This window comes from Garra rufa, chromosome 5, assembly GCF_049309525.1.
Source record: "Garra rufa chromosome 5, GarRuf1.0, whole genome shotgun sequence".
Classification (NCBI taxonomy): Eukaryota; Metazoa; Chordata; class Actinopteri; order Cypriniformes; family Cyprinidae; genus Garra; species Garra rufa.
Genome location: NC_133365.1, coordinates 26,299,878 through 26,316,712, shown reverse-complemented (window position 1 = coordinate 26,316,712; position 16,835 = coordinate 26,299,878). Strand labels below are relative to the sequence as shown.

Sequence of the window (16,835 nt, the reverse complement as noted above, 5' to 3'; positions counted from 1 at the left end):
CTCTGTTGTGGAGCGTAAGGCACTGCAGCGGGTGGTGAAAACTGCCCAACGCATCATAGGGACTCCACTCCCATCCATTGAGGACATTCAGAAGAAACACTGTTTGCGTCGAGCACGCAGTATTCTTAAGGATTCCTCTCACCCCGCCCACAAACTGTTTTCTCTCCTGCCTTCTTTCCCAGAGCTGTCTCCTTATTGAACTCTGCCCCCCACTGACACCTTTGCCCCCCACCCCACACACCCCTACAGTCTCCCCATTACCATTGCACTACTTAATCTGTTGCACTACACTGTACATATCCATTTGTAAATGCACATATACATTTTGTAAATTTTTGATATGTATCTATACATTTGTAAATGATTATTTGTTAATTCCTGCTTTAGTAATCAGCTACCTGTATATTATGTTCGTATCAATCTGCAATTCGTGATTATAGTTAACAACAACCTGCATACTATGCTCCTCTATTTGTACATTCTACTTGTTACGCCTGTAAATTATGTCCACAATACTTTCATCTGTAAATAATTTCCATAGTTTCTCCCTGTACATATCTCCCATTAGTGCACTTATAACTTATAAATTATACCTATATCCTGCACTTGCTGCTTATTGCACTCCTGGTTAGACCTAAACTGCATTTCGTTGCCTTGTACTTGTACATGTGTAATGACAATAAAGTTTAATCTAATCTAATCTAAAATCTATTCCTGGAAGAAAGTCAAACTTTTTGACCAGCGACGTAGACGGGAGGCTTTGACCGGTGGTGATCGGCCTGAGCCTTGGTACGTGCTCCCACCTGTGTGACAGCACCTCTGGACGAAGGCGTGAGCAGAGGGGACCGCGACTTCGGATTCCAGACTAGGAAAAATAGGGGGCTGGTAACCTAAGCTACACTCAAACGGAGAGAGGTCAGTGGACAAAACTGGTAATGAGTTATGTGCGTACTCAACCCATGAGAGTTGCTGGCTCCAGGAGGAAGGATTCTATGTGACCAAACATCGCAACACTCTCTCAAGGTCCTGGTTGGCTCGCTTGGTCTGGCTGTTGCTCTGCGGAGGAAAACCAGAGGACAAACTAACACTTGGGGTCCCCTGCAGAGACCACGTCTATCAGGAGGCCATGAATGCGAAAGACGTGATCTATGACAGTAACCGCTGTCTCCTTGGCAGAGAGTAATTTGGACAAAAGAATAAAATGGGCCACCTTCGAGAACCGGTCCACTACAGTCAAAACAGCCATATTGCCCTGGGAGGGCAGTAACAAAATGAGTAACAAAACAGAATCGCTGTCTAACGAGAAACCTTGTGCGATTAACTCCTGAATGACAAGCCACGTTAGGACAATGACCCCATCAAATAACGTTGGACCATAATCTCTCCAGCACAAATAACCGACCAGGTGGGCACCCAGGCGGAGGCGTTACCCCTTCTAAGGCTGTGCGAACCTTTGTCTCAACCTCCCAGGTGAGTATAGAGACAACGAGTCTCTCAGGTATAATGCACTCAGGAGTGGACGGGCGCTCCGAAAGGGTGAAAAATACGAGATAAGGCATGGGGTTTGATGTTCTTGGACCCTGGACGGTAGGAGATAGAAAAATCAAAACAAGAGAAAAAAGTGCCCACCGAGCCTGCCTGGAGTTGAGTCATTTAGCAGACCTGATGTATTCAAGGTTCTTATGATCGGTCCAGACATTAAAGGGTACCCTCGAACACTCTAACCAATGACACCACTCCCCCAATGCTAACTTGACCGCCAGTAACTCTCTGTTACCAATATTGTAATTATGTCGGCTGACAACATTCGATGAGAGAAAAATGCACACGGGTGCATCCTGTCATCTGCTGGGAAAGAACCGCACCTTTCCCACCTCTGGCGCATTAACCTCCACCACAAACTGGCGTGTAGGATCTGGGACTACAAGAATGGGAGCAGAAATGAAGCCGCTCTTGAGGTTGGCAAATGCAACATTAGCAGCATTAGATCACCTGAACGTCGTTCTGATGGGGGTCAAGGTGGTCAGAGGAGCGGCTAGTAGGCTGAAATTAGTCTGTAGAAATTGCTGAACCCGAGAAACCTCTGCAAGGTGGAATCTGGGGTTGGCCAATCCACCACAACCTTGCGCGCTCCCTCAGACGAGACAATGTACCCCAAAAACGGTACTGACTGTGCATGGAACGTGCATTTCTCCACCTTGACAAAAAGACCATTCTCCAGCAGCCTCTGGAGCACCCGTCTGACGTGCTGAACATGTTCCTGGAGAGAAGAAGAAAATATCTATATGTCATCTAGGTAGACATATGAACTGATAGATCGGCCAACATGCTGGCCGCCTCGCGACCTACTATGGCACGATTAAAGACCCGTCTCATTTCTTCGGCGAGTAATTGGAATGAGGTACAGCAGGAATGTTGATTTTCCCACACCGCCGTTCCTCACTGAGCCACGCGTCCAGACAGCAATGTTAACACTAGCGCCACTTTAGACTGTTCCTTGGCAAAAGTGATAGGCTGTAGAGAAAAGAACATAGAGCATTTAGTTAAAAATGCTCTACATAGATTGGGCTCACTGGCATATGCTTCCGGAGTAGATAGTCGTGGCTGGTGCTGAGTTCACAGAAGATGTTCTGGAAGTGAACTTCTCCTTTAAGGTCCAGCTATAATATTTCAATTTGAATACAGTTCATATAAAGTGTTATTTGCAAGATACTGTATATACCAATAAACATTTTGAGGTCATGTACTCCAGACAAATTTATTTTCAGGTAAAGTGGCCCATCCTATATTTATCAAAAATGATTCGGCATCCTAATTAAAAACACATGATTTATTAACACATATGATCAGATAAACATATTTAACTTGCCTTGACTTATTTCTGTTTACCAAAAAAGTTAATTTTACATGTCAACTATAAAATAGCCAGTGAATGTCAATTTATTTAATAAATTTGCGTAATTATTAAATTACAGCCCATGTTACCTGAATCCTGCTGACCTACTTTATCTGACACATTCAGCCGAAGAGGACCAGCAATAAACACCTTACAAGAAAACTAACCAATTAAATAAATAAATATAAGTTACAAGTCATTATGTGAAAGGGTTTTCTACCTTTCACCATGACACAGTCCTCTTTTGGATGTCATATTAGTGTCATATTGCATCAAGCAAAACTATTTTATCATTTAGAGAAATAGTGGCCCTTTAATTAAGAACCATTGTTATGCTCTGAAAGTGTAAAAGTGTAAACAAACTTAAACGGTCCACTTTACCTGAATTCGCCCTATTATTGGTTGCCAACACAGCGGGACACGAGACTGATATAAAACTTGCAGATAATAAGAGCAGGAAATCACTCTGTTTCACGTTGTCCATTGTCCATGCCATTAATGTTAGTACCACTACATTTTCTCTTTGGTTTCTATAATAGGCTATATTTTATAACGCTAAGCATTAACCATAAAAATGACAGGCAGTAGTGATTTGAGCATGGGTTTGCCGATAGAGGCTGCGCAAACTTTGTGATATATGACGCTCTTGAACACGTCTCACTCTCCAGGACTGACGCGTATGTATAGTCGGCTTTTTAGTGCAATATTGTTCACTGGTCAAAGGTAGTGGAAGAAATCAGGAGACGTTGTTTGCCTATGTAAAATGAGGTTTACTGTTTGTGCAGCCAAACCTGAAGACTGTAAAGATATAGCGCGCATGATTATGGTGAGATAACGCCATTCATAACTTCTTAAGCATGTGTTCAGTGCAGAATGATTTTTGATTATCTTTGAATGTTTTATTGTAGGAATTGGCGGTTTATGAAAAGATGCCCGATCAAGTGAAGATATCTCATAAAGGTTATTTTTAAACAAGTTGATCCATTTCAGGTTATTGTAGTTAAAATGAAGTCACATGTTTCTTAAGTCTGTCTCTAATGGTTTTCTCTTAGAGTTGGAGAGGGATGGATTTGGCCCCAATCCTTTTTACCAGTGTCTTGTGGCTGAGGTATCTGAAGACCACAAGTCTAAAGATGGTAATAATGACTGCTAAAAGACCAAAAGCACGTGATGTAGAAAGAAAACAGGGCAATAATGACTAATAATCTTTGGTGTACCTGAAATAACCTATTACATTAAATTTAGTTTGTTATTTACTTATCACCAGATGTTTTAGGACTTTTGTGCCATGAAATCAAAATTATTAGTTGCACCAAGCAAAAATCTTTGCTTATTACATTTACATTTATTTATTTAGCAGATGCTAAATAAAAGAAAAGAAAGACATATATATTTTTCTTTCTTTTTACAGCAGGGTGAGTTTTCGGGTGTTTCTTGAATATTGTCAGGGATTTAGCATTCTGGATAGGGTTGGGAAGATAATTTCCACCAGCACAGAACTGTAAACGAAAGTCTTCACTGCTCATCAGCCCCTAGCAATAATTATTCTCAGTTGCTATGAAAAAGCTAAAAAGTCTCAAATTCCTGAGAAGGATGCATGAACAGCACCCCGCCCTGTTTTAAAGTGCATATTGCAGGTTAGAGACTCCGGTGAATTGATGTATAGAAAAATAATGTAGGAACCAGATTTTCTTTAAAATATACTTCAAAATACGCTATTAAGGCTTCTGGAGTCGTTTTTGTGAGAGAATTTTACTTCCGCATCTGAAAAACTGCCAAACCGGCAGTGACGTCACGAGAGGGAGATCGGTCAATGTAAACCATAGGAAAACAATGGATCACAATGACCGTTTGGAAGCGGAGAACATTTAAAATGTTCATTTACACTCGTATGACGAACCACACACACAAATATGAGCCTGCTATGTGGCCAAGAGAGAAGGGACATGCCAGGATTAAACAGAACAACGGTCAGAGACAAATTAAGTTGTGGTGTGAGGAGAACAGGGCAGGTGTCTTGGTTAGAGTCTGAGATCAGTGTGACGATATCTAATCGGGCAAAATCATTGCATGGGTCATCTAGAAGTATTGATTTTACTTACCAGTAACACAAATGAATACTCGTTGATCAAGTGTGTCATACTCGTTAATATCCGACGCTAATGTTACGTGATATAGTGGCTTATACCGCGCGCGCGAGCGAGCGATAAACACCTTTTTGTTTCATTATATGCTTATATGGGAAATGCCCCCAAACTTGATGTGCTGTCTCTGACTCTGCACCCAGGCTTTGAGGCTTGCTGTCTGAAATCAAAATAGGTTCTACAGATAGCTTATATGCATTTCAGGCAGGATCATAGACATCTCCAGGCTAGCAGACATGAGTAAGTTTATGGTAGAGATAATTTATTAATCTGAGCTAAATACTTCTATATACAATTAAACAGTAAAATGCAATCTCAATTACAGTTTGACTATATTTAGGTCACAAATACCTGTAAATTAAAACTTTTCAATGCCATTGGTATAAGACAATTAATATTGACGGCATACAGGCAAGTTGTGCGCGCTGGTATTCATCAGGAAGCCCTTACCTGCATGTGTTGTGTCAGCTGTTAGACAGTTTACAGAGGAAGGATTACTTTATAAAGGTATTGAATGGCCCCATTTTGGTGACAATCAATAAAAAAATAATCATTCATCAGGATGCCCTTACCTGCATGTGTTGTGTCAGCTGTTAGACAGTTGAAGGATTACTTTATAAAGGTATCGAATGGCCCCATTTTGGTGTCAATCAATAAAAAAAAATAATCACAATCACAAATTGTCTTACTGTATACATTTTTTGTATGAAGTGTACAACATATGTGACCCTGGACCACAAAACCAGTCATAAGGTTAAATTTGACAAAACTGAGATATATACATCATATGAAAGCTCAATAAATAAACTTTCTATTGATGTATGGTTTGTTAGGATATGACAATATTTGGCGGAGATACATCTATTTGAAAATCTGAAATCTAAGGGTGCAAAAAATCAAAATACTGAGAAAAACACCTTTAAAGTTGTCCAAATTAAGTTCTTAGCAATGCATATTACTAATCAAAAATTACATTTTGATAGGTTTACAGTAGGAATTTTACAAAAAATCTTAATGTAACATGATCTTTAATTGATTTCCTAATGATTTTTGACATAAAAGAAAAATCAATAATTTTGACCCATACAATGTATTTGTCACGGATTGGCCAGGTTCTTCCACCTCACTCACACAAAGATCACAATCACCTGAGTATTAATCACCCGCATCTGCACGTCATCAATCAAGCCACCTTCATAAGCACCACACACACAGTCACCAGGGTCCGGGCTCGTTGCTGCGAAAGCGGACTAACTCTATTTTCCTTCGTGGATTCTAGAGGTGATCTACAATACTTACCAGTGATTACTTACCTGTCTTGTCTTGCATTCCAGTCAGTCTGTCTCGTCAGTCCATCCCTGCATCCAGTGTGTGTGTGTGCCATAAGCCAGCACCCTGTCTGCCTCTTCGACATCCTCCGACGATCGTTCCTGAAAAAGGGAAGAAAGAACCACGTTATCCATTCATCGCCATCCTCACCACCATCTACTATCTGGACAGTTAAACTTACCCGGTCCTGCACGCCATCTTCTTCATCTGCTCCGCTAAAAACAAATAAACTTTACCTGTTGTTTCACTCACCTGTTTGTCAGTCTGCTTCCCTAACAGAAGCCCGGAACTGCAAACAGCACCAGCGGAGCGATGGATCCATTTCAAGAACTTGTGGATTCATTACGCAAAGTTTTGATGGGAACAACCACCACCAATCCCTCGACACCGCGTCCCACAGCTCCACCGGCACCCAGCACTTCTTCGGCACCCGTTCCATCCAGTCCCATGGCCCGACCAGCGCCCTACTCAGGCGGGGCGGAGGAGTGCAGCGGATTTCTTCTTCAATGCTCGTTAATATTCACTATGCAACCTGAGTTATACCCTACTGATCAGTCTAAAATAGCCTTCATCACTTCTTTGCTCACAGGACCTGCTCTGAAGTGGGCGGACACCATCTGGCGCCAAGCCGGGCCAGCGACCAGCACCATCCAGAGTTTCATCGCTCACTTTAAAGAGGTTTTTGGAAGTTCGGACGAGGCGATCTCCGCAGGAGAGCAGCTCTATCATTTGCGACAAGAGAGTATGACGACTCAAGAATATGCTTTACGTTTCCGTACCTTAGCAGCTGCCAGCGGATGGAATGAGAGATCGCTATTGACTACATACCGGCTCGGCTTGGAACCCAAATTGAGACTTCAGTTGGCAGCACTAGACGATTCCATGGGTCTAGAAAAATTCATTCAACAGTCACTTCGTTGTTCAGACTGAATACAGTCCTATCATCACAACGCTGACACCGCAGCTACTGCACTCCTCCACTCGCCTGACTCAGCCGCTCCTCCAGAACCAGAGGCTATGATCCTGGAGGCTGGAAAATTGTCATCCGCTGAGCGACAGAGAAGGCTGACCCGGGGTCTATGTATGTACTGTGGGGCCAGCGGACATATCCGTTTCAACTGCCCCATCCGTCCTGTTCGTTCCTTGGTGAGTGGTCTGTGTTCCGAAATAGAAAGTCTTCATCCCCTGACTATCAATTTTCAGTTGTCCTCTCTGTCATTCTCTGTTACAGTCACGGCCCTCATCGACTCCGGGTCAGCCGGGAACTTCATCTCGGGCACCCTCTGTCGCCAGCTCCAACTCCGAACCGAAGCCTCAGCCTCAGTATACCAAATCGAGCCCATAACCAGCAAATCCACCAGCCGCACCCGAGTACATCGCAAAAGTGAGAGCATCAGCTTGCAAATTGGAGTCCTTCACAAGGAATCCATTCAGTTTCTGGTTCTGGAGGGCGCCTCAATGGACATCATCTTAGGGCGCCCGTGGCTGGTGAAGCATAATCCCATCCTCTCTTGGGGCAACGGCGAGATCATGAAGTGGGGGCCCGAGTGTGCAGATACCTGTTTACCAGAACTTCCACGTCCTGTCAGAAAACCCCTACCAGTATACGTCACGTCAGTCGAAAGTCCAGTCAAAAAACAGTCCGTCCAGATCCCTGAATGCTACTCGTCCTTCCAGGATGTGTTCTGCCCCAAGAGAGCTTCCCAGCTACCTCCACATCGGCCATGGGACTGCGCCATTGACCTGATTCCGGATGCTCCACTGCCCAGAGGCAAGATCTACCCGTTGTCGCTTCCGGAGACTACAAGAAGCTCTGGCCCAGGGATACATCTGTCCATCTACCTCACCCGCAGCATCCAGTTTCTTCTTCGTGGCCAAGAAGGATGGAGGGCTGCGACCATGCATAGATTACCGGGTTCTCAACCAAGGCACCATCAAATTCCGGTATCCACTTCCTCTCGTCCCTGCGGCCCTGGAACAACTCCGATCGGCCAGGATCTTCACTAAGCTGGACCTCCGCAGCGCGTATAACCTCGTGAGAATATGTGAGGGGGACGAGTGGAAGACCGCGTTTGTGACCCCAACTGGCCACTATGAGTATCTCGTTATGCCCTATGGTCTGGTCAACGCCCCCTCCGTATTTCAAAATTTCATCCACGAGGTGCTCCGGGAGTTTCTACACCGCTTCGTTATCGTCTATATCGACGATATTTTGATTTATTCCCGGAGCGAGGCCGACCATCGCCTCCACGTTGCGGAGGTCCTCCAAAGACTACGCAAGCACCAACTGTATCTCAAGGCGAAAAATGCTCATTCCACCTCCAGTCTGTTCAGTTTCTCGGGTACATCATAGATCGGCAAGGGGTCCGCATGGACGAGGGGAAAGTATCAGCAGTCGTCACCTGGCCAGAACCCACTACCATAAAAGAACTACAGAGATTCCTCGGTTTCGCAAATTTCTACTGGCGCTTCATTAATAACTACAGTCTCCTCACAGCCCCACTAACTAATCTACTCAAAGGCAAGTCACGGACACTCCAATGGACTCCCGAATCTGCCGCAGCCTTCCAGTCCCTCAAGGCCGCATTCACCCAAGCTCCACTTCTAACTCACCCAGATCCAGATCATCCGTTCGTGGTCGAAGTGGATGCGTCCACCACTGGCGTCGGAGCAGTCTTATCTCAACACCACGGTACTCCTCCACGTCTCCACCCGTGCGCCTATTTCTCCAGGAAGCTCAACCCGGCGGAGCAAAACTACGACATCGGTAACCGGGAGCTACTGGCCATCAAGCTCGCCCTGGAGGAGTGGCGGCACTGGCTGGAGGGAGCTCAACATCCCTTCCAAGTCATTACGGACCATAAGAACTTGCAGTATCTCCGCGACGCCAAGAGACTTTGTCCACGGCAAGCACGCTGGGCCCTGTTCTTTTCCCGATTCAATTTCAAAATCACCTACCGTCCAGGCTCAAAAAACATCCGTGCCGATGCCCTCTCTCGACTTCATGACAACCAGGATTCTTCAGAGACATCTACGCCCATACTCCCGAAACACTTCTTCGTCGCACCCATCAACTGGTCTAGTCCCCCAGCCGTCGCCACTCCAACAGCCAGATCTCCGCCGGGTTGCCCCCTCGGACGTCAGTTCATCCCTAGGGAACAACGGGTAGATCTCATCCACTCGGCGCACACCTCCCTGGGCACTGGGCATCCAGGGGCCAACAACACCCTCTCGCTGCTATCAGAGCGCTTCGGGTGGCCAGACATGGCAAGGGATGTGAGGCGCTATATCCAAGGCTGTAAGGAGTGTGCCATCTCGAAGAGTCCTCGTCACCTGCCGGCAGGAAAGCTCCATCCCTTGCCCGTCCCGAACCGTCCCTGGTCACACCTAGGGGTGGATTTTATGACGGATCTCCCCCCTTCTGACGGGAACACTTGTATTCCAGTCATTGTGGATCGTTTTTCGAAGTTCTGTCGTCTTCCCACAGCCCTGGAAACAGCCCAACTGCTCTTCGACCGTGTCTTCAGGTATTATGGGCTCCCCGAAGACATTGTATCGGATAGAGGACCCCAATTTATTTCCAGAGTCTGGAGAGCTTTCTTCCAACTCCTAGGTGTGACCATAAGCCTTTCGTCGGGATACCACCCTCAGACAAACGGACAAACCGAACGCAAGATCCAGGAGGTGGGACGGTTCCTGGGACCTTTTGTCACGGTCACCAGAACTCCTGGAGCCAGTTTCTGGGCTGGGCAGAGTATGCCCAGAATTCACTGCGGCAGCCCACTACAGGACTCACACCATTCCAGTGCGTGCTAGGGTTCCAACCGCCGCTCTTCCCCTGGGATGGTGAACCATCACAGGTGCCCGCAGTGGATCACTGGTTCCGGGAGAGCGAGAGAGTCTGGGACGAGGCTCATCACCATCTCCAAAGGGCAGTGCGCAGAGGTAAGATCATCGCTGATCGCAGGAGGATACCAGGTCCCACGTACGCTCCTGGTCAAAAGGTCTGGCTCTCCACCAGGGACATCCGTCTGCGCCTGCCCTCGAAGAAGTTAAGTCCCAGGTTTGTTGGCCCCTTCACCATCACGGAACAGGTCAACCCCGTCACTTATAAGCTCCAGCTCCCACCTCACTACCGGATCCACCCCACGTTCCATGTGTCACTGCTCAAACCTTATCACTCTCCTGTCCTACCCTCCACAGAACCTGGCCACGAAGAGGAACCCCCTCCCCCCTTGGACCTGGAGGAAGGCTCCATCTACGCCGTCCGCGAGATCTTGCAGTCCCGACGTCGCGGTGGTGTTCTGGAGTACCTCGTCGATTGGGAGGGATACGGGCCAGAGGAGAGAACCTGGGTACCCAGAGGAGACATACTAGACCCTGCCCTTCTGGAGGAATTCCACAGCACCCATCCTGACCTCCCAGCACCTCGGGGACGAGGTAGTCCACCGCAACGTCGGAGGCCTCGGCCCTCAGGAGCGGGCCCTGGGGAGGGGGGTAATGTCACGGATTGGCCAGGTTCTTCCACCTCACTCACACAAAGATCACAATCACCTGAGTATTAATCACCCGCACCTGCACGTCATCAATCAAGCCACCTTCATAAGCACCACACACACAGTCACCAGGGTCCGGGCTCGTTGCTGCGAAAGCGGACTAACTCTATTCTCCTTCGTGGATTCTAGAGGTGATCTACAATACTTACCAGTGATTACTTACCTGTCTTGTCTTGCATTCCAGTCAGTCTGTCTCGTCAGTCCATCCCTGCATCCAGTGTGTGTGTGTGCCATAAGCCAGCACCCTGTCTGCCTCTTCGACATCCTCCGACGATCGTTCCTGAAAAAGGGAAGAAAGAACCACGTTATCCATTCATCGCCATCCTCACCACCATCTACTATCTGGACAGTTAAACTTACCCGGTCCTGCACGCCATCTTCTTCATCTGCTCCGCTAAAAACAAATAAACTTTACCTGTTGTTTCACTCACCTGTTTGTCAGTCTGCTTCCCTAACAGTATTTTTGGCTATTGCTACAAATAAACCGACTTAAACCGACTTAAGACTGGTTTTGTGGTCCAGGGTCACATATATCAAGCAGATCTGCATTTATGGTTAATTCAATTCAGTTTAATTTATACAGCAATAAATCATAAATCTTATTTCATAGTACTGTTAATACCCAACTTAAAACACAACATTGCAACTGTTAATATATACATGTAGATGAACCAAACATATACTACTGAAAGAAAAATATTTTCAGTGTGGGTATCACACTAATGTGTTATATTAGAGGTGGTTAATAACAGCTGGCCTCCACTGCTTCAGCTCTTCACACACTTGCAATGTCTCCCAAAGCCCTATAAACACACATGACAAAAAATTACAAATTAGCTGTGCAAACAATGTGACTAAGCTGTAACGAGACTTGATGACTATAATATTAACAAACTGAGGATTCTCATATGGTACCGTTGGTTTTTACACGGTTCTTAGAATTATATTGCTAATGCTTACAAGCTAGCTACGGTGCTTTACAACAACTTATACACATCTCGTTGTGTCTCATTATTTAAATAAATATATTCACGGATTTGGTAGTTATGAGAAGAAAAAACAAGACTTAACTTACGTGCACAGTTCACAGTTCATCTCTGACGGCTTCGGACGAACCGCAGTCTGACGGCGGACTCGATGAAGGTGCTGTATGCACCGAAGGAACTGCACCAGCTCTGAGCCTCACTTGGTTCTTGCTTCAGCATCTCATGTTGAACTGCATCATATCGCCGGGATGATAATCCTCCAGTGAACACGTTTTTCGAAGCAGATGCAGTAGCATAGGCCCGTCTCTTCACCCGCACAAACGCACCCAGATACGGAAGATAGCACCGTTCTTTTATAAGTAAACCCGTAGACATGATGTCCTGACAGGCTAGAGTTTGTGCAGCCTCCATAAACACAATAATTTACCATGACGATGATCAATTGAAATTAAAAATAGCTACGGAAAACACACTAACTCACGACTGCTCCTACTGAATAACAACAGAACTTGGCGAAAGACTCCCTCTCGTGACGTCATATGACGCGGTGTGGAAAAAAAAAGCTGTTTTTGAGAGCGGTCAAGGAAATCGTCACTTTGTCGTCAAAATTTGTGCCTTTAGGTCTTGTAAAATATTTTCAAATCCTGCATTAACGGTTCATATAGTATTTTCATACACAAATATATGTTTATCTCGAAATTTATTTTAACCTGCGATATGCACTTTAAGACTTCAGTTTTCTCTTTATAGTTTTACTGCATTTTAACTTATTAGTAATTAACTGCCATAGTCAATGGAAGTATCATGAGGTTTGAAGACTTTATATTTATGTCTTCACAAGTATTCTTAGAGCAACTGTCGTCCCACAGGACATACCAAAGTTGGCTATGCTCTCTTCTTCTATACATACAGCACTTGGAAAGGGAGGACTGTGTATATGGAAGATCTGTATGTGATGCCCGAGTATAGAGGTGTGTATACTTCATCAAAAAATGAATGAGTTTTGTTCAAAAAGCAGAACTGAGTCATCTCTGCTTACGCTACAGGTAAAGGCATTGGAAAGGCTTTAATGGCAACTGTCGCCAAGGTAAGTTTTACTCTTTTTTTGCAATATGTAGTTTTATATTATGTCGATAAATATGTGCATTATGCTGTGTAAATGTTTTTGGGTTTTTTTTGGTATATTTTGGTTAAATAAGGCTAGTTATCTTAATGAATGATCAGTATGCTTTAAATGTAAAAAGGTAATTGTAGTTTTTGTTACTTTATAGGTGGCCAAACAGCAGGATTGTGTGCGTCTACAGTTCTCTGTATTAGACTGGAACAAGCCATCTCTAGACTTTTATTTGGCTAAAGGTGCAGAGGACCTCACAGCTAAAGAGGGCTGGCATTTTCTCCGCTTTCATGGAATAGCTCTGGATAATCTAGCACAGGAAGCTCCTTAAAAGCAAATTAAGAGATGTGACAAGTGTACTGTCAGTAGAAATACTTCTAAGTGTTTAGTTTTTATTGTAATTAGTAGTTGGAAAAATTTCAAGCTTCTGTCCTCAACTTCAGATTGTCCTCAGATTTTTTCAGATTTTGTAATTCAACCGAACCTTCTGATTTACTGTGCACAGATCAACATTCAAAAAACAATGTGTAAGAGCTTGACTGGCCTGCACAAAGCTCAGACCTGAAAACCTTATTTTATAAGTGAACAGACCTGCAATAATCACGTTTGAAACACTGCTTTATGAAACATATTCTTGCTGCTGTCTTGTTGCATAGGGTGACCATATTCTGAGAATCCAAAAAGAGGACCCCCCCCAAGGCGCTTTTAGAAATCACACATTTATTTAAATTCTCTTTCTGTTTGAACTAAATCTTATATCAAAACCGTATTGCCCTGTAAAAAATATCATCTCTCTTAGTCTTTTCTTTATACAGGCCTAATACAAACATAAATAAATAATACATAAAATGCTTAAATAAGAATTGCCTTGTAAAACATTTTTTTTTCCAATTTGTCTGTGAAACTATAACACTATAACAACAACAAACTATAACATTTGCGTTTCGGCATGTTAGTGACACACAGCTCTTGCAGAGCAGTTCCTCTTTGTATTGTTTTGACAATTGGGTCTTTCACGTCATCAGACAGGTACCCAGGGCTGGACTGGGGTTAAAATTCGGCCCTGGACAAATTCAGCCCATCCGGCCCACAAATTCCACATGAAAGTTTTCTTGGGTTTCCTGGTGAAAAAAACCCCAGCTAAAACCAGCCTGTGCTGGTTGGGTGGTTTTAGCTGGTCAGCAGGCTGGTTTTAGAAGGGTTTTGACCACTTTTCCAGCTTGGCCAGGCTGGTCTTAGCTGGTCAGGCTCGGAAACCACCAACTAAAAGACCAGCTAAAACCAGCTACTTCCAGCCTAAACTGGCCAACCAACCAAGGCTGGTTTAAGCTGTTTATTTCAGCAGGGTTATAGGGTCTTTAATTGGAGTACATGAATGAATAAAACAGGATTTAAACAAATAATGATAAATACTGCTGAATTCAAATGCAACAAACTTAATTACATTTTTGTCACAGAGAAATGCATGCAGTAAAGCATTGATTTTGAGCTAGAATGCAGGAAATTTGTTGCTAATAAATTATGTAATAAAAAAACATTCATTAATAAAAATCATCACCCTCATGTCGTTCCAAAACTGTATGGCTTACTTTCTTCTGTGGAACACAAAAGATATTTTGTATAATGTAACCAAACATATTTGGTTACCCTTGATTTCTACTCTATAGACAAAAAAGTACACAGAAGAAAAAAGTTCATACAGGATTGAAATTATTGAAATTACATGATGTTGAGTAAATGATGACAATTTTTATTTTTGGGTAAACTGTCCCTTTAAGAACTTTATTATGTATAGTAAACACCTAATTTATATAAGACCCATATTTAATTCTTTAATCAGGCTCTTATTGAATTAACATTTTACTCCAATTAAAACGAATTACAACTAAAAATTAAAAGAAATTATTGATTAGAATATTAGTAGTAAGACGGTGGTCACAAGAAAACATTAGTTATATGGTTTTTAAAATTAAATAGTAATTATAAACTATGAAATTTGCATGCAGTATCCAGTGTCGTGGCTGTTTTCAGCCAGCCCAGCAGAACTTACAGAACCTTTAATGTTCTCATATCACATGTATATACACAATTCTGTGTGTTATCTGAATGGATCAAGCAACTTACACTGTTTATCACTGTACATCGTGGCAGAAGCGCAGCGCGCGTTCGTCAGCACTGTGCGGGTGATTGATCCCACCGCTTCACACTTTTCGGCTATTTGCGGTTTTGAATGCGCTATAATTTAAAATAGCGCCTAATATGGGGGAGGTCTCCCTCGCTTCGGTGGACAAAAAGGAGGACATGTCCGGGTAAAAGAGGACGTATGGTCACCCTATTGTTGCATTCATACTGCTTTAACCAGCAGATGTCCTTAGTAATTTTTTTTTCTCGAGGGCTTTGAAGCAGTGTGTACGCCCCTTCACCTGAGGCACTGTTACTTTATTTATGCATCATATTTACAGCAGATTAAATGGCCTATAAATAAAGATTTAAATTAAAATGTTTATAATAAGAAATTAGAACACATTAAAATGATAAGATTTCTGGGTGTGTGGTTTGACATGAAAAGTACATGGAGTACACACATAAATAAGATAAGTTAAGATAAATGTAAATATTTTAAATCAGATTTTCAGGTTGTGGAGAGCTGATAGAATGGTACTAAAAACCATTTACTCAATGATAAAGCAATACTACACTATGAAAGTATGGCTTATGGTTCAGCATCTGAATCACAGGAAAATTTGAGAGAATCCAGTCACAAGCATTAAGGATTTGTTGTGGTGCCTATCCTTGGAGAGGTGGAGATGGGGGAGATGCCAATCCACTTAAAGGAATAATTCACCCAAAAATGAAAATTCTGTCATTAATTACTCACTCTTTTTTGAATACAAAAATGTTTTGATGAAATCTGCATAGACCCTGCATAGACGGCAATGCAACTGAAACCTTTTATGGCCAAGAAAGTTAGTAAGGACATTGTTAAAATAGTCCATGTGATATCAGTGCGTAATGTTTTAAAACCCCCCACAAATAACGACTTTGTTCAAAAATTTCTTGTCTTCCGTGTCAGCCTTTGAAGAGTACCACAACACATAAGTGAGCATTCCAGTTGTGTTTGTTTCAGTTGCGTTGCTGTCTATGCAGGGTCAAAAGCTCCCAGATTTCATCTAAAATATATTAATTTGTATTCTGAAGATGAACAAATGTCTTACGGGTTTGAAACGACATGTGGGTCAGTAATTAATTACAGAATTTTCATTTTTAAGTGAACTATCCCTTTAAGATAAAAAAGTAGCTAATATTCACATACAGTTGCAATCAAAATTATTCAACCCCCTTGACCTGCAAGACATTTTGATACAGAGAACAACATTTCGTGAAAACAATTAAACAAAGGCATCAGTAAACTATTAAAGAAAGTATATTAAGACACATTTGAGTAATTCTGAGAACTTAAGTTGATGAATAATAATAATAAAAAAAAAATCGAATTGGCTCTAACATTCATGTTCAAAATTATTCAAACCCTTGAAAGTAAATTTGGTGTAGAATCTTTTATTTTTTAAAACCACCAATAAACACTGCCTGGAAGTGCTTAGATGCTTCTGTCACCTTTCTGCTGCAATCTTGGGCCATTCCTCCCCTGAAAAAGCTTTCAGATCACTGATAATCTTTGGTTTTTACTTTGCCACTGCTTGCTCCAAATTCGACCATGTATTTTCAATGAGAATTACATCTGGAAACTGAACAGGCCACTTAAAAACATTCTATGACTTATCCCTGAACCAAGCATAAGTAGATTTGAAT

The 16,835-nt window shown here is 43.1% G+C and overlaps 1 protein-coding gene across 1 annotated transcript; it reads left to right on the top strand.

Annotated features, from left to right (window-relative positions):
- Positions 1–3,630: 3,630 nt before the first annotated feature.
- On the top strand, positions 3,631–15,491 carry sat2b (spermidine/spermine N1-acetyltransferase family member 2b). Its single transcript, XM_073841010.1, has 6 exons — positions 3,631–3,722; positions 3,805–3,856; positions 3,949–4,032; positions 12,781–12,882; positions 12,958–12,998; positions 13,183–15,491. Exons 1-6 carry the CDS (start codon positions 3,660–3,662, stop codon positions 13,354–13,356), a joined length of 516 nt encoding a protein of 171 aa, XP_073697111.1. The 5' UTR covers positions 3,631–3,659; the 3' UTR covers positions 13,357–15,491.
- The last annotated feature ends 1,344 nt before the right edge of the window (positions 15,492–16,835 follow it).

Bases quoted from the DNA above. Each gene is read 5' to 3' on its own strand.
- sat2b (XM_073841010.1), top strand. From the start codon at position 3,660: ATGAGGTTTACTGTTTGTGCAGCCAAACCTGAAGACTGTAAAGATATA. The intron at 4,033-12,780 runs GTAATAATGACT...GTCGTCCCACAG, and splicing joins AGACCACAAGTCTAAAGATG to GACATACCAAAGTTGGCTAT. The intron at 12,883-12,957 runs GTGTGTATACTT...CTTACGCTACAG, and splicing joins TGTGATGCCCGAGTATAGAG to GTAAAGGCATTGGAAAGGCT.